The sequence below is a fragment of the Rhinatrema bivittatum genome, chromosome 1, assembly GCF_901001135.1.
Source record: "Rhinatrema bivittatum chromosome 1, aRhiBiv1.1, whole genome shotgun sequence".
NCBI lineage: Eukaryota > Metazoa > Chordata > Amphibia > Gymnophiona > Rhinatrematidae > Rhinatrema > Rhinatrema bivittatum.
Genome location: NC_042615.1, coordinates 820,419,374 through 820,437,547, shown reverse-complemented (window position 1 = coordinate 820,437,547; position 18,174 = coordinate 820,419,374). Strand labels below are relative to the sequence as shown.

At 50.2% G+C, this 18,174-nt stretch overlaps 1 protein-coding gene across 3 annotated transcripts in view; it reads left to right on the top strand.

Moving 5' to 3' along the window:
- Window positions 1-18,174, top strand: part of LOC115078928 — a 134,205-nt gene that overhangs the window by 26,154 nt on the left and 89,877 nt on the right. For all 3 annotated transcript variants that reach the window (XM_029582040.1, XM_029582039.1, XM_029582037.1), the window contains exon 2: window positions 11,373-11,537. In XM_029582040.1, coding sequence (XP_029437900.1) covers window positions 11,373-11,537 — 165 coding nt within the window. The remainder of the gene's footprint in view (window positions 1-11,372; window positions 11,538-18,174) is intronic.

The following is an 18,174-nucleotide window of genomic DNA, read 5'->3' as shown; positions in this document are numbered from 1 at the left end:
CTGAGCTCCCTCAGTATCCTGGGATGTACCTCATCCGACCTCCATGGCCTTGTCCACTTTCAGTTTCTCCAGCTCTTCCCATTCATTCTCTTCTGTAAATGGAGTTTCATCTACTCCACCCCCATCCACAGTCTTGTTAACTAGCGATGGTCCTTCTCCAGGGTTGTCTCTAGTGAAAACCGAACTGAAGTATTTTTTAGTATTTCAGCCATTTGTTTGTCTCTGTCACCTTTCGATTTTACTATACCACTTTGGACCTTTCTCTTTTCTCTGATATATCTTAAAAATGTTTTGTTACCTCTTTGGCAATCCTTTTTTCTGCCTGATTTTTAGCTTTCTTGATTTCTTTCTTTGCCTCCCTCAGTTTCGCCTGATATTCTTCCCTGTGTTCCTCTTTTTGGGATCCTTTATATTTTTTGAACGCTGTTCTTTTTGCTTTTATCAGCCACCTTCTTTGAGAACCAGATCATTTTTTTATTTCTCTTACTTTTGTTTACTTTTCTAACACATAGATTTGTTGCCTTTGTAATTGCTCCTTTTAGTTTGGCCACTGTTTTTCCACTTTTCCCATTTTTTCCTAGCCTTCTAGTTTTACCTCCAGGTACGTCCCCATTTCGACAAAGACCGTATTTTTGCAATTCAGAACCCAGGTCTTTGTGTGACTTCTCCGTATCCTATTTACAGTATCAAACCATACTGTTTGATCAGTGCTGCTGAGGTGGGCACCCACCCAGAAATTAAGCATTTTTCCTGTTAGTGAGCACCAAGTTGAGTATAACTCTCTCCCTCGTGGGTTCCATTACCATTTGTTTGAACAGAGCCCCTTGCAGTGCCTCCACTATCTCTCTTCTTCTGGTATATTCCACAGAAGAGATTCTCCAGTCTAAATCCAGCAGATTAAAATCTCCAACAATCAACACTTTCCCTTCTTTTTCCACCTTTTGGATGTCTTTGACCAGATCTGTGTCTAGATCTTCCATTTAAGTTGGAGGGCTGTAAACTACTCCAGTAACAATGGATGCACCATCTTTTTTTTTTTTTTTTTTAGGACGGCCCATAATGCTTCTTCTTTACCCCTCATTCCTTGTAATTCAGTTTTTTGGATATTGTTTTTGACATAAAGAGCTATTCTTCCCTGTTTTCTGACCTTGCCGTCCTTCCTTAACAGGTTATAGCCTGGTATGGCTGTATATCAATCATGAGTCTGTGAACCAGGTCTCTGTAACTGCAACAGTGTCCAAGTCTGCCTCCAGGTCTGTGATTTTATTGCCCAAACTGAGCATTTGTAGTCATCGCTTTCCAATTTTTCTCCCTTGATTTGTTGCACCTCCAAGGCACCTTTACTGCTTTTTTGAGCTGATTGATTTTTGTTTTCTCCTCTCACTTCCTGTATTGCTTGGGGTGACATGCCAATTACATTGGCCATCTCCTGCCACCCCCCTTCTTTAGTTTAAATGTCTGATTAATATATGATCTGAATTTCTCACTTAGCATCCTCCTTCCTGTTATAGACAAATGTAGGCCATCCTTGCCATAAAGCCTTTTACTGCTCCATACATGACCCCAGCCTCCAATGTATCCAAAACCGCTGTCTGTACACCAGGTTTTGAGCCAGGAATTGAAATTATATGACTTAACTTCTCATTTTCCTTTCCATGAACAGGTAATATTCCGAAAAGGCAATAGTCTTTGCAATGTGTTTTATCTTGCCTAGATGTTGGAAATCTTTTTGTATTTCAAGGATACCATTTCTATTGAGGTCATTGATCTGCAGATGGATGACAACACTGATATCAAAGTTCTTATTTTCATCTTCAATGACTTGGACTATCTGGTTTGCATTTCTACTAGCTGAGGATCCTGGAAGGCATTTATCTGTTGTTGCTATCAAAATGTGCTCCCAAATTGGTTCCTCTGATGATTGAGTCTCCCAGCAGAAGCATTGGTTATCCTCCTTCCACCATGTCTCTGAAATGCCAATTAAGTCTGTCATTCACTTCTATACACGCTAACTGTCCCATCTTACTTCTTAGACTCTTGGCATTAGCATACAGACATTTCATAAGAACATAAGAAATTGACATGCTGGGTCAGAGCAAGGGTCCATCAAGCCCAGCATCCTGTTTCCAACAGAGGCCAAACCAGGCCACAAGAACTTGGCAATTATCCAAACACTAAGAAGGTCCCATGCTACTGATGCAATTAATAGCAGTGGCTATTCCCTAAGTCAACTTGATTAATAGCCATTAATGGACTTCTCCTCCAAGAACTTATCCAAACCTTTTTTGAACCCAGCTACACTAACTGCACTAACCACATCCTCTAGCAACAAATGCCAGAGCTTTATTTTGCATTGAGTGAAAAAGAATTTTCTCCGATTAATCTTAAATGTGAGATTTGCTAACTTCATGGAATGCCCCCTAGTCCTCCTATTATTCAAAAGTGTAAATAACCGAGTCACATCTACTTGTTCAAGACCTCTCATGATCTTAAAGACCTCTATCATATCCCCCTTCAGCTGTCTCTTCAAGCTGAACAGCCCTAAACTCTTCAGCCTTTCCTCATAGGGGAGCTGTTCCATCCCCTTTATCATTTTGGTTGCCCTTCTCTGTACCTTCTCCATCACAACTATATCTTTCTTGATATGTGGCGACCAGAATTGTACATAGTATTCAAGGTGTGGTCTCACCATGGAGTGATATAGAGGCATTATGACATTTTCCGTTTTATTAACCATTCCCTTCCTAATAATTCCTAACATTCTGTTTGCTTTTTTGACTGCTGCAGCACACTGAGCCAACGATTTTAAAGCATTATCCACTATGATGCCTAGATCTTTTTCCTGGGTGGTAGGTTCCATATTAGGAGCTAACATCGTGTAACTACAGCAAGGGTTATTTTTCCCTATATACAACACCTTGCACTTGTCCACATTAAATTTCATCTCCCATTTGGATGCCCTATCTTCCAGTCTTGTAAGGTCCTCCTGTAATGTATCACAGTCTGCTTGTGATTTAACTACTCTGAATAATTTTGTATCAACCGCAAATTTGATAACCTCACTCTTCGTATTCCTTTCCAGATCATTCATATATATATATATATATATATATATATTGAAAAGCACCAGTCCAAGTACAAATCCCTGAGGCACACTGTTTACCCTTTTGCATTGAGAAAATTGACCATTTAATCCTACTCTGTTTCCTGTCTTTTAACCAGTTTGTAATCCATGAAAGGACATCGCCTCCTATCCCATGATTTTTTTAGTTTTCGTAGAAGCCTCTCATGTGGGACTTTGTCAAACGCCTTCTGAAAATCCAAATACACTATATCTACCGGTTCACCTTTATCCACATGTTTATTAACCCCTTCAAAAAAAAATGAAGCAGATTTGTTAGGGAAGGCTTCCCTTGGGTAAATCCATGTTGACTATGTTCCATTAAATCATGTATTTCTATATGCTCTACAATTCTGATCTTCAAAATAGTTTCCACTATTTTTCCCGGCACTGAAGTTAGGCTCACTGGTCTATAGTTACCCGGATCGCCCCTGGAGCCTTTTTTAAATATTGGGGTTACATTGGCCACCCTCCAGTCTTCAGGTACAATGGATGATTTTAATGATAGGTTACAAATTTTAACTAATAGATCAGAAATTTCATTTTTAGTTCCTTCAGTACCCTAGGATGCATACCATCCGGTTCAGGTGATTTGCTGCTCTTTAGTTTGTCAATCTGGCCTACTACATCTTCCAGGTTCACAGTGATTTCATTCAGTTCGTCTGACTCATCACACCTGAAAACCATCTCTGGAACGGTTATCTCCCCAACATCCTCATTAGTAAACATGGAGACAAAGAATTAATTTAGTCTTTCTGCAATAGCCTTATCTTCCCTAAGAACCCCTTTAACCCCTCTGTCATCTAATGGTCCAATCGACTCCCTCACAGGTTTCTTGCTTTGGATATATTTTAAAAGGCTTTTATTATGAGTTTTTGCCTCAAAGTGTGTGTTTTGTTTGTATTAACAACCTGCTTTTCAGTTGTTAGAGATAATTTGGAAATCTTTAGCTCAGGTGATTCTTTTATGCCCTAATTCTTCATTAGTATCCTTCAAAGATACTTTCCTCTGAACCATGCAATGCTGAGCGACTATTGGCTTTCCCCTTTATTCTAGTTTAAAAGCTGTTCTATCTCCTTTTTAAAGGTTAGTGCCAGCAACCTGGCTCCACTCTGGTTAAGGTGGAGCCCATCCCTTTGGAAAAGACTCCCCTTTCCCCAAAAGGTTCCCCAGATCCTTACAAAACTGAATCCCTCTTCCCTGCACCATCGTCTCATCCATGCATTGAGACTCCGGAGCTCTGCCTGCCTCTGGGGACCTGCACGTGGAACAGGTAGCATTTCAGAGAATGCTACTCTGGAGGGTCTGGTTTTCAGCTTTCTATCTAAGAGCCTAAATTTGGCTTCCAGAACTTCCCTCCCACATGTACCACGACAGTCGGCTCCTCCCCATCACTGTCTAAAATCCAATCTAGGTGCCGCGTGAGGTCTGCCACCTTTGCACCAAGTAGACATGTTTCCAGGCGATCCTCACACCCACCAGCCATCCTGCTAGCTACATTCTTAATAATCGAGTCACCAGCTATGACGGCCGACCTAACCCTTCCCTCCTGGGCAGTAGCCCTGGGGGAGACAACCTCGGGTGGAGAGGACATTGCATCACCTGGAGAGCAGGTTCCTGCTGCACCAGTTTAATGTTCTTCAACCAGGAGATCTTTCTCCTCCAAGGCAGCACCAGGGTTGCCAAACTCAAGTACTTCAGGGACTTGGCTACTATGTCCCTGAAGGTCTCATCTGCATACCTCTTTGTCTGCCTCAGCTACTCCAGGTCTGCTACTCTTGTGTCCAGAGATCGGACTTGTTCTCTGAAAGACAGAAGCTCTTTGCACCGGGTACACGCCTATAACACTCACCGGTGGGTAAACTTCATACAAACACACAAAACTCCTGGCTTTTGCCTGCTTCTGACTAGCTATTTAATACAGACATAAAAACACAATATAAAATATACCCCATTCCCTGTACGTACCAGGATCAGTCCAGGACACCTGGGTTGTGTCTCCGCACCAGTAGATGGAGACAGACTAAAACTTGTGGGCGGAGCATATATGCCCCTGTGCCAGTCACAGCCCCTCAGTCTTACTCTGTCTCCAGTAGGTGGTGCAGGTCTGGTCACAGCCCTGTCGGGCCTGATTCTGTTGGTTAGTCAGGTTCGCTTTTGTGGTTGATTTTATTAGGCCTAACTTGGTTTTTTTCTTCAAATTAGGTTTTATTTAATCTTGTTTAATTCTAGTCCCAGTTGCCCTGCCTCCCTGGGGAGTTGAGAGGTCCTGAGGGGACTACCCTCCCCAGGTTGAGGCCGCTGCTAGGGTTGAGGACCCGGCTGGACTAGTAGCAGCGTCAGGGGTGACACCGGGGAGCCCGGTTCACTCACCCCTGCAGGACATAGGGCTTTTCAGCACCTGGGACAGCGTTTTTTTTTTCTTATTTAAAAAAAAAAAAAAAAAAAAAAAAAAAGTGTTTTTACTTTTGTTTTCAGTCGGCTCTCCGTTCCCTGGCGTTGCGCTCCGTTCCGCTCGAGGGGGGGCGTCTTCGGCAGGGGGGAGGTCGCCGATTTTCGCCGCGTTGAATTTTTGTGTTTATTCGGCGTCCCTCAGTGCTTTTCGGCGCGTCTTTGGTTTCCCGCGGTTTTTTGCAGGGCCGCGCGGCTCGCAGTGCAGGGCCTGCGACTCGGCGCGCGCACGTCTCTCCCGGGACGGGCTTTGCTCGGCCTGCGTCCCGGGAGACGAGGGATCGTCGGCGGCTCCTCGGGGGGCCCGTTCCCGGGATCGCCGTCGCAAGGGGGGGGTCCCCCTGATAGGCTCCTGACCCGTTCCTGGTCAGCGCGGGAATGGCGGCCATTTTGTCTACCGGCCGGGTAGCTTCGCGGGAAACGGTGGGGGCCTCGGTTTTACCTCCTACGCTTTCCCCGCAGCGGGGTGCAGCGGTGGAGGTCCCTTCAGAGGGGCCCCAGTCCCGGGGGCATTCGGAAAGCGACGCAACGGATTCGGGCAAGTTTTCTGAAGATTTGGCGCTTTTGCTGCGCCGTTATAAGCGCAGCAAGCGCAGACGGGGGGACGCCTCGCGTTCAAGGGTCCACCGGTCCCCGCCGCAGAAGAAGATGGCAAGGAGGGTGGCGAAGACCACCCAGAGAGCGGCCTGGGGCAAACGGCTTCCCCGAGGGGTGCCGCAGAACTCGGATTCCGAGGATACCTCCGGGGCGGACACAGAGGCCTCCGAGGAGCCCCTGCCTGGGGCCGGGACGGCAGCAGCAGATGGCTCGGCGCAGCCCAGTACAGGTAAAGGAGCGCAGGCCGTCGACGGGGATGACCCCAAGGTGGTGCGTCTGTTCCGCAGAGAGGAACTGTCGCCACTCATTCCGGCCATTCTCCAGGAGCTGGGGATTGAGGCTCCTCCGGTGGTGGTCCGCCAGGAGGCAAATATGGATCCTGTTCTGATTGGGTTCACAGGGCCGGCGGTCGTTTTTTCATTTTTTCGTCCACGGATATCCTCTTCAAGGAATGGGATACTCCGGAGTTAGGTCTGAAGGTCAGCAAGGCCATGGACAAACTTTACCTTTTGCCGGAGGACGCGCTAGAGCTCCTCCGACTCCCAAAGGTGGATTCGGCAGTGTCAGCTGTCACGAAGAGGTCTACCATCCCGGTCACGGGAGCGACAGCCCTCCGGGATATTCAAGACCGTACGTTGGAGGTTCAACTCAAAATATTTTTGAGGTTTCTGCCCTAGGGGTGCGTGCCGCCAGTTGCACAAATTTTGCTATGCGTGCTAGTCTGCGCTGGACTCAAGTCCTGCAGGCGAATGCGGGTCTCTCTTCAGAGGAGGCTTCCCAAGCTGACAGATTGGAGGCGGCCATTGCCTATGGCGCGGATGCATTCCATGATCTTTTGCGCACCTCAGCTAGGTCCATGGTGGCAGCGGTGTCGGCACGTCGTCTCCTTTGGCTGCGCAATTGGGCAGCGGATGGCTCTTCCAAGGCTCACCTCGGGGCTTTGCCTTTTAAGGGGACATTGCTGTTCGGCAAGGAGTTGGACGATTTGATGGTTTACCTGGGGGAGAACCGAGCGTTTAAGCTGCCGGAGGATAGGACCCGGTCGAGATTTTCCTTTTCAGGCAGAGCCCGGTTCAGGGGGCCCAGGAAGTCTAGGCCACAAAGATCCTCTGGACCCTAGGCCGTCTTCCTCTCGGTACACCCAGTGGCAGCAGTCCTTTCGGGGCAAACGTTTTGGCCGGCAAGGAGGGGCCCCGTCGGGTGCGGGGTCCAAGCCTTCGCAATGAAGTTCGGCCGGCCCATCCCTCGTCGCGTCCTCGGCACGCTGTTCCAAACGTGGGGACGCGTCTATCCTTATTCCTCGAGGAATGGGCCAGCGTGACATCGGATCAATGGGTCCTCGACGTGATAAAACATGGCTACGAGTTAGATTTGGCTCGCATCCCAACGGACAAATTCCTGGTCTCACCCTGCAAGGATCCCAAGAAGAAGGCGGCGGTGCTAGATACCATCCAAAGACTAGAAAGACTGGGAGCCATCTCGCCGGTTCCGGCCGCTCAGTACGGCAAGGGCCGGTACTCCATTTACTTCTTAGTCCCCAAGAGAGACGGCACTTTCCGCCCAATTCTGGATCTGTAAGGAGTCAACAGATGCCTTCGAGTCCCTCACTTCAAAATGGAGACCATTCGGTCAGTGATCGCGTCAGTGCGTCCCGGCGAATTCCTGGCGTCCCTAGATCTCACAGAAGCATACCTTCATGTGGAAATTCAACCAGCGTTTCAGCGGTTTCTGAGGTTTGGCATTCTGGGCAGGCACTTTCAGTTCCGGGCGCTTCCGTTCGGCCTGGCGACAGCGCCTCGGACATTCACGAAAGTGATGGTGGTCGTGGCGGCGCAGTTGCGGCGGGAAGGCCTGCTGGTTCACCCTTACCTCGACGATTGGCTGAGCCGGGCGAAGTCTCAGAGTCTGTGTCGGCAGGCGGTGGCCAGGGTGTTACAGCTCTTGCAGTCCCTGGGCTGGGTGGTCAACTTCAACAAGAGTTATCTCGAACCCTCTCAGTCCTTGGAATATCTTGGAGCCCTGTTCGACACGTAGCGAGGCAGTGTGATTCTCTCGCAGGACCGGATATGCAAACTGCAGTCTCAGGTGCTACGTTTTTTGTCGCTACACCGGCCACGAGTCTGCGATTACCTGACGGTTCTGGGGTCTATGGCATCCAAGCTGGCGTTAGTCCCTTGGGCGTTCGCTCATCTATGGCCGCTGCAGTCCTCATTGCTTTCCCGCTGGAAACCGGTTTCCGAGGATTTCTATCTACCTCTACCTCTCGAGGGGCAGGCGCGATCCAGCCTGAGCTGGAAGTCGGTTCAGGGTCTGTGGTCAGAGTCGCAGACCCGGTGGTCTATCAACCGGCTGGAGACCAGAGCGGTCCGTCTGGCGCTGCAAGCTTTTCTACCCCTCGTGCGCGGACAGGCGGTCCGGGTATGGTCGGACAACGCTACCACCGTGGCTTACATCAATCGCCAGGGAGGGACAAGAAGTCCTCTAGTGGCGGAGGAGGCGCGGCTCTTGATGCTCTGGGCAGAACGGCATCTCAGCCATCTCGTGGCTTCCCACATAGTGGGAATCGACAACGTCCAGGCGGATTTTCTCAGTCGTCACCGCTTGGATCCCGGAGAGTGGGAGTTGGCGGACGAGGCGTTTCTCTTCATTCGCCGGACTTGGGGAATGCCCCACATGGATCTGATGGCCACCTGGCACGACGCGAAGGCTCCGCGATTTTACAGTCGACGTCGCGAAAGGGGAGCAGAAGGAGTCGACGCGTTGGTGCTTCCCTGGCCGGTGGATGTGCTTCTCTATGTGTTCCCACCGTGGCCCATGATCGGAAAGATCCTACGGCGCATAGAATTGCATCCATCCAATGTGATCATGGTGGCGCCGGAGTGGCCACGCCGTCCGTGGTTTGCGGACCTGGTCCAGCTGTCAGTGGCCGCACCCCTTCGTCTACAGGGATTCCCGGGGTTCCTTCGTCAGGGCCCCGTCTGTTTGGAGGATGTGGCTCACTTTTGTCTCGCAGCATGGTTTTTGAGAGGTATCGGTTGAAGAGAAAAGGCTATTCGGATGCGGTCGTTGCTACGTTGCTGAGATCCAGAAAACAGTCTACGTCCCTAGCTTATGTTCGGGTCTGGGTAGTTTTTGAGGAATGGTGCATGGAGTGGGGCCTAGACCCCACTTCCGCTTCTATTCCCGATATTCTGGCTTTTTTTTCCAGGCGGGGCTCGCCGAAGGTTTAGCGTGTAATTCCCTTCGGGTTCAAGTGGCGGCGCTTGGCTGTTTGCGTGGTAAGGTCCGGGGGATCTCTCTGGCTCTCCACCCGGATATCTCCCGCTTTCTTAGGGGGGCTAAGCACCTCCGTCCTCCGTTGCGGCCCCCTTGCCCGTCTTGGAACCTCAACTGGGTACTCTCAGCCTTATGCTCAGTGCCGTTTTGAGCCCCTGAAACGTTCTACGCTCAAGGATTTCACCTTGAAGACCGTATTCCTAGTGGCGATTGCATCGGCCCGTCGTGTTTTCAGAATTACAGGCGTTGTCCTGTAGGGAGACCTTCTTGCGCATCTCCGATTCGGTGGTCTCCTTGCGGACGGTTACCTCCTTCCTTCCTAAGGTCGTGTCGTCGTTCCATTTGAATCAGTCAATTGAACTTCCCGCTTTCTCGGTTGCGGAGTCTTCGGACCCGAAAACAAAAGACTTGAGAAAACTAGATGTGCGGAGGTCCCGGCTTCGCTATCTGGAGGTTACTAATCCGTTTCGGGTGACGGATCATCTGTTTGTGTTAACTTCGGGTCCAAAGAAAGGTGCTGCGGCGTCCCGCACGACAATTGCCCGTTGGCTCAAGGACGCCATTGGTTCTGCGTACATTCTGCGCGGAAAATCGCCGCCGGTGGGTCTTCGGGCTCATTCGACACGCTTTGCAGGGCGGATACCTGGAAGTCGTTGCATACCTTCATTAAACATTGCCGGTTGGATGTCAGGCTACTGAAGCTGGGGGTTTTGGAGAGAGGGTACTCCGAGCGGGACTCTCTGCTTCCCACCCTCGGTAAGTTAGCTCTGGTACATCCCAGGTGTCCTGGACTGATCCTGGTACGTACAGGGAAAGGAAAATTAGTTTCTTACCTGATAATTTTCGTTCCTGTAGTACCAAGGATCAGTCCAGGATCCCGCCCGCAGTGTTGCGTTATAGTAACGGAGAGTCCGCTCATTATTGTGTTTTTCAGTACGCTGATCCATTCGCTCTCCCGGTTGGGGAGTCTGGTTCCTGTAGGGGTGTTGGTTTTCTTTTCCCTACCAAGTTGTATGGTTAGCTATGGTTGCCTTTTGGCTTTTGTCTACTTTGACATTACGTATGACTGAGGGGCTGTGACTGGCACAGGGGCATATATGCTCCGCCCACAAGTTTTAGTCTGTCTCCATCTACTGGTGCGGAGACACAACCCAGGTGTCCTGGACTGATCCTTGGTACTACAGGAACGAAAATTATCAGGTAAGAAACTAATTTTCCTATAGTTAATTCTCCCTAAAACATTTGTTCTAAAAATTTCCAAAAGCAGTACTTATCGATTCTCTGCAGCCACCAGCAAGTATTTCTCTCCTTTCAGTGCTCTTACTTGTAGGTGAGCAGGAGAAGGTAGAAATATTTGCAGACATAGATAGGGAGCAAATGTACTGGTTACATGTAGTAATGACACCAAAGAAAAAAAGTCATGCAGCTGAATAGTGAATAGGCTGTAGTGGAGATAAGAGGTTCAGAGGGAGACACTGAGAAGCAGGTTTTAGTAATTAAGCAGAAAGCAATGAGTGCATCCCTTTCCAAATAATTCCTAACATTCCATTTTTTTTTAATCACTACTGCTATTTCTTATTTTATATCTTCCAAATTCTGCCCATTCAGGGCCACAAACACTGATACCCTTGTGGATCCAAGTCTGGCTACTAGGTGTCACCAGTGAGCAATGGCCAAGATTTCCTCTCGCCCTAGGGGTTGTGAACACTGCCTTCACAGCATCTCTAGCAGAGGCTGGGCTCAGGTCCTGAACACGGGCTCTCTCCATGGCAGTGTATAGTACATGCCACTGAATCACTAGGTCATCCCTTACTTGTCAGTGAGGGAGATTGTTGAACATGCTGATGTTCCACTAGGATGTTCCCTCACTGCTTTTCCCAGAAATCTTCCCATTCTGGTGCTTATTGCTTTAATTTTCTGTTTCCAGATGTCAGGAAAAAAGAATCCCGAACAGAGCGGCAAGAAGGCAGGTCTGATGTGAGACATCTGCCATACTCGCCAGAGGGGAAGGAAGAGTTTGGGAGACAGAGCTGGCCAGAAAGAAGCCAAGCATGCTCAGAGGAGGACCAGCCATCTGCCAGTGAAGAGCAAAGTGAGTAATTGCAGCCAGAAAGGAGCCGCTGGTATTGATCTGGAAGTTATGGGTTATTAGCTGGGTGGGCAGGCAGAATCAGGTTCTCCATTAGCAGGAGAAGAGCCCCCACTCTCTCCCCTTCTTGGTGGAAGGTGCCAAGGCAGTTCTGAAACCATGACAGTTAAGGATCGCAAGGTGTATGTAAGGAAGAAATGTGTGGCTCTGTTCCTGTGAAGTCTGTCCCTTCGTGGACAGGACAGCTATAAGCGAAGAAGCTAAAGAACACAGAGGTTGGAAATGGTGTTAACATTTAGACGCAGGTTGGCCTTGCTTACCAGCAGTTCCACCTGTGCTGCTCCTTGCTAAACCATTGATGGTTGTTTTCCTCACTGCTATATGTGGCTTTGCACATATGTGTGTGTGCATGAATGCTGGGGTTTTCCCCATGGAACAGGGGGAATAAATATCGATGAGAATATACAAATGAGGCAGGCTTGCGATTGGACAGTAATTTTTGGCTGTTTGCCCTTAGTTTGTGCTGATGTCACAGACTGTGTGTACTTGTGGTTTTTACGTTGAGGCTCAACATTATCCAAGTGACAATGCATATGAAAAGGATAATGTGTTCTATAATGAGACTAATAATACAGTTTGTGGCTTAGAGCTGAGTGCTGCACAACTATCGTCATAGGCTCATTATCACCCAGTTCATCAATATTTGACCTCCCGTGCAACTTCTGCTTCTGTTCTGAATATTTTTTATTTTTTTTTTTAACCACTTCACCTAGGTCTCCTTTCTGGTCTCACACTCCATGAACCAAGGCTATAACTATTAATAATTGTGTTTTTGTATAACACTTTTGTCTAAAGTTCTTTAATGTTAGCAGTTTTTCCTAAACCAGAGAAATGGTTGTAAACTTGTTTGATAAAACCTGTTCCCTGTACGTACCAGGATCAGTCCAGACTGCTGGGTTATGCCTCCCCTCCAGCAGATGGAGTCAGAGAGAAAACTGAACGCACCCCCTAGATATACTGGGGTGCCACCTGCCATCCTTCAGTATTTCCTCTGACTCCAGCAGATTGAGAGGCATAAACTGCGGTCCTGTCTGTCCTGACTAAAATCCTTTCAGGTGTTATTTATTACTTTACTGTCTATACTGTCTAGATCAACTGGTTTCATTCTCTTTTTTAGTTTAAAAAAAAACAAAAAAAAAAAGTCTACTAGATCTTTGCCTAGGGGTTGTTCTGATTTATTAGGTGCAGCGTTAAGGCAGGCGCTGAGAGCATTGCTCTCACTCATTTGCTGGAATTTAGTGTGTCCCTTTCGTCTTGGGGGAGAGCTTACCAGTGGGCCATTCACCCTCCCCCCCTCTAAGTATATTCATTCCAGATTTTTTAATCTGAAGAGGGATTTCTTTTATTTAAATTTAAAAAAAAAAAACCACATTAAAAGGAGAAGATCAAGGACACGTAAGTCCTGTTGGGGGCAGGCAGTGATCTAGCTTTAAGCCCTAGCCTGCCGCGCTTCCAGTCGCGCTGACCAGGGACTCCGGAAGGGGTGGAAAGTTTTCACCCGGCGATTTTGCAGCTCTCTGAGGCAGCTTGCTTTTGGCGCGATTTTACAGCTTTCGGAGGAAACTTACCTTTGGCGCGCTTTTCCTTCAGCCTCCCGATGCCGTGGTCTTCGGCCTGCACGGCCTGTGGAAGGGTGGGGGCGCGACTCTCCAGGGAGGGTCTCTGCTCCCGCTGTATTCCCAGGGGCGAGGGACCCTTCCGGGGGCCGAGCGCTGCCCGCAGCGGCACTTCTGGCTCTTCTTCGGCGCGGCTGGGGAGACTGGCAGCCGCACGATCGTCAGCCCCGCCTCCTAGTGAGAGGGAGCCGGCGGCCATCTTGGCCACGCGGCAGCCTGCTGATTCTGCGTCGGAGGATGAGGACTCCTCTCCTCTGTCACCGCCTGCCTTAAGCCCGTGCAGTGGCTCAGAATTGGATGCTCCTCGAGCGGGGGGCTCGAGGAGCATCCAATTCTCCGAAGGCTGTTCTGAAGGGGGGGGCCCCCCCTTCGGAACAGCATCCAATTCTCCGAAGGGGGGGGGCCCCCCCTTTGGAACAGCATCCAATTCTCCGAAGGCTGTTCCGAAGGGGGGGGCCCCCCTTCGGAACAGCCCGCGGGGGGCTCAAGAAAAAGGAGAGTGCCCTTTTCTTCTAAATTTGTGCTTTTGATGCACCAAGCGTTTTTAGAGGCAGAGGCAGGTTGGGAGCCGGATGATCCCCCTCCCGCAAAGGTTCCTAAGGTGTCTCCTGTCCAGGGAAAGTCTAGGGCTCAGGAGAAGGCTGGGGCCTCAGACAAAGCCGGAGCTCAGTCATTAGGGGGCGCAGGTAGTCCGGGGGTCCCGGATCTCACCCAGGGCTCTCCGGATGGCGCAGGGACAGAGGTCTCTGACACTCAGGGGTCTCTCGAAGGGGATGACCCCCAGGTTTTGCGTCTGTTTGGCAAAGACGAACTTAACTTTTTGATCCTTCATGTTTTGAAGGAGTTAGAAATCCCAGCACCGCAACAGGAGACGGATACTTCCACAGGGGACGTAGCTATGGCGGATCTGAGGGCCCCCCCCCCCAAACCTTTCCCTTACATTCCAAGGTGTTACAGCTCGTATCTAAGGAATGGGAGGTTCCGGAGGCATCTTTGCGCGTTAGCAGGGCAATGAATAAGTTATATCCCCTGCCCTCAGATTCTTTGGAGATTTTTAAGGTCCCTTCAGTGGATTCGGCGGTCACAGCTGTGGTTAAGCATACTACCATTCCCGTCACAGGAGGGGTAGCCCTGAAAGATCTCCAAGACCGAAAGTTAGAGGTTCTTTTGAAGCGCATTTTTGAGATAGCGGCCTTGGGAGTCCGAGCAGCGGCGTGTAGCAGTATGGTTCAGAGAGCCACTCTCCGCTGGGTTCAACAATTGCTTACCACGCAGGACCTCCCGCCGGCCGAGGCGGAGCAGGCCAACTGTGTGGAGGCGGCAGTCGCTTACACGGCAGATGCCATGTATGATTTGTTGAGGACTTCGGCCCGCACTATGTCATCAGTGGTCGCTGCTAGGCGTTTACTTTGGCTCCGTCGTTGGTCGGCGGATGCCTCTTCTAAATCGCGTCTAGCCTCCTTTCCCTTCAAGGGGAAGTTGTTGTTTGGTGAGGAGTTGTATCAACTCATCAAAGACTTGGGGGATAATAAGATGTATAAGTTACCGGAGGACAAGCCCCGTCAGTTTCGATCTTTCGGGAATGTACGGTCCCGGTTTAGAGGGCAACGCCGGTTTCGCATGGGAAGGGGCGGCCCCTTTCCCCAGAAACAGCAGGGTCCCAGGTCTCAACCTTGGTCTCCTTCCTTTCGAGGCAGGCGTCCGCAGAGTTTGGGATCCTCGCAGAACTTGCCCGCCGGGAAACCTTCGCAATGAAGGCACGCAGGCCCATTCCTCCTTCCCCCGCATTGGAGGTCGGTTGTCCCTGTTTTGGGAGGAATGGGTCAAGGTCACTTCAGATCAGTGGGTCCTCGACGTTGTTCGTTACGGTTATGAGTTGGAGTTTGCTCAGCCCCTCCGGGATCTTTTTATGATATCTCCTTGCGGTCCTCCGGAAAAACAATTGGTTATAGCCCAAACTGTGAACCGGTTACGGACCCTGGGGGCAATATTGCCCGTTCCTCCGGACGAGACCAGGACAGGCCGATATTCCATTTACTTCGCGGTCCCAAAGAAGGAAGGTACGTTCCGGCCGATTTTGAATTTGAAACGAGTAAACAAGGCCTTGCGCGTTCCTCGATTTCGCATGGAGACTCTCGGATCTGTTATTGCGGCCGTCCACAAGGGAGAATTTTTGGCTTCTTTAGATCTAGCCGAGGCGTATCTTCACATTGGGATCAGGGAGCATCATCAGAGGTACCTGAGATTCATGGTGTTGGGGGAACACTTCCAGTTTTGCGCCCTTCCATTCGGATTAGCCACGGCTCCGAGAGTGTTTACCAAGGTTCTCGTGGTAGTCGCAGCCTTTCTGCGGTGTCAAGGAATACTGGTGCATCCCTACCTGGACGATTGGCTCATCCGGGCAAAGTCTGAGGACGAGTGCAGGCGGGGGCAGTCCAGTTGGTAGTACAGCAACTTCAATCGCTAGGTTGGGTAGTCAACTTTGCAAAGAGCCAGCTGGTTCCGAATCAGCATTTGGAATTTTTGGGAGCACGTTTCACTACCTTATTTATTTATTTATTTAGGGTTTTTATATACCGGCATTCGAGAACGCAGTCCCATCATGCTGGTTCACATTAAAACAAGTGTGTTTTAATACCTTGCCCATCAAGGAATACCTTGATGGGCAAGGTATTCCTGACTCAGCAGAGACTGGAGAACCTGATGATTCAGGTACAGAACCTACTGGATCTCCCATTGCCTATGGCCTTGGATTATTTGCAAGTCATTGGACATATGGTTTCTACTCTGGAGATGGTGCCGTGGGCCTTTGCACATATGCGTCCTTTGCAAAAGGCTCTCCTTTCTCGCTGGGACCAGAGATCCGGAGATTACGGCGTTCAGTTGCCACTGTTGGAACCGGCGTGGTCCAGCTTAGCTTGGTGGTTGATCCCGGACCATCTCTTGCAGGGAGTGGACCTAGATCCCCCCCACCCCCCGTGGGTTGTAGTGACGACGGATGCCAGTCTGACAGGCTGGGGAGCGGTCTGTCAATCACGAGCGATACAAGGAACGTGGACTCTTCGTCAGGCTTCTTGGTCCATCAACCGTCTAGAGACCAGAGCGGTCAGTCTAGCCTTGCGGCACCTTCTTCCGATGGTACAAGGTCGGGCGGTTCGAGTTCTATCGGACAACGCGACCACGGTAGCATATATAAATCGTCAGGGCGGCACGAGAAGTCGGCCAGTGGCGGTCGAAGCGTCGTTGTTAATGACCTGGGCGGAACGTTATCTATCCCGCAAAGCGGCCACCCACATTGCAGGCGTAGACAACATTCAAGCAGATTATCTAAGTCGTCAATACTTGGATCCCGGAGAGTGGGAGCTCTCGACCAAGGCAATAAGTCTCATCACCAGGCGGTGGGGGACTCCGCACCTGGACCTGATGGCGACTCTGCTAAATGCCAAGGCAGCACGTTTCTTCAGCCGAAGGCGAGAACACGGATCGGAAGGGATAGATGCACTAGTGCTTCCATGACCTCATCACAACCTACTTTATGTGTTTCCTCCGTGGCCCCTAGTGGGCAAGGTGTTAAGACGCATAGAATCCCATCGCGGTCCAGTGATTCTAGTGGCTCCAGAGTGGCCAAGAAGACCATGGTTTGCGGATCTGGTCAATCTCGCGATGGACGGGCCCTTGTGTCTGGGCCATCTTCCGAACCTCTTTCGGCAGGGGCCCGTATTTTTCGATCTGGCGGATCGCTTTTGTTTGGCGGCTTGGCTTATGAGCGGAGGCAGTTGAGGAAGAAAGGATATTCAGAACCTGTCATTTCCACACTGCTTCGCGCGCGAAGGCCCTCTACCACGCTTACTTATGCCAGAGTGTGGAAAGTCTTTGACTCCTGGTGCGCTGCCTCTAAAATTCCGCCACGCCGGGCTTCGGTAGGTAATATACTTACGTTTCTGCAGGATGGCTTGAAGAAGGGTTTAGCTTACAGTTCTCTGAGGGTCTACGTAGCGGCTCTGGGTTGTTTGAGGGGAAAGGTTGAAGGGCTCTCTCTCGCGTGTCACCCAGATGTAGCCCGATTTTTGCGTGGCGTTCGGAACTTGCGTCCTCCACTAAGAGTCCCTTGTCCAGGTGCGGAGTCCCCCACCGCCTGGTGATGAGACTTATTGCCTTGGTCGAGAGCTCCCACTCTCCGGGATCCAAGTATTGAATCTGAACTTGGTTCTCAAAGGCCTCAGCGCAGCCCCCTTTGAGCCTCTTAGGCGGGCCTCCATAAAGGATTTAACACTCAAGACAGTGTTTCTAGTGGCCATCGCGTCCGCCCGTCGGGTATCGGAGCTACAGGCACTTTCGTGCAGGGAACCGTTCTTGCGTATTTCGGAGTCCGGTGTGTCGTTGCGTACGGTCCTTTCGTTCTTGCCGAAGGTAGTATCGGCCTTTCATGTTAGTCAGTGGAATTGCCTTCCTTCTCGGCGACAGAACTGAAGTCTTCTCAGGGTTCCGAGTTGAAGCGTTTAGATGTTCATCGAGGGCTCTTGCAATATTCGGAGGTCACTAATGACTTTAGAAGGTTGGATCACCTTTGTTTTGTGGCAGGGCCCCAAAAAGGGGTTGCAGGCATCCAAAGCAACTATCGCCCGTTGGTTGAAGGGCTCGATCGCCTCCACGTACATTGGTTGTGGTAAGGCGGTTCCTGAAGGGTTGAAGGCCCATTCACTACGTTCTCAGGCGACTTCATGGGTGGAGAGTCAGCTGGTTTCTAGCCAGGAGATTTGCAGGGCGGCCACGTGGAAGTCGTTGCATACCTTCGCTCGACATTATCGGATCGATGTTCGAGGGCCATCAGCTGATTCCTTTGGCAGTAGTGTAATTCGAGCGGGACTCTCTGGGTCCCACCCCATTTAAGTCGGCTCGGGTACATCCCAGCAGTCTGGACTGATCCTGGTACGTACAGGGAAAGGAAAATTATGTTCTTACCT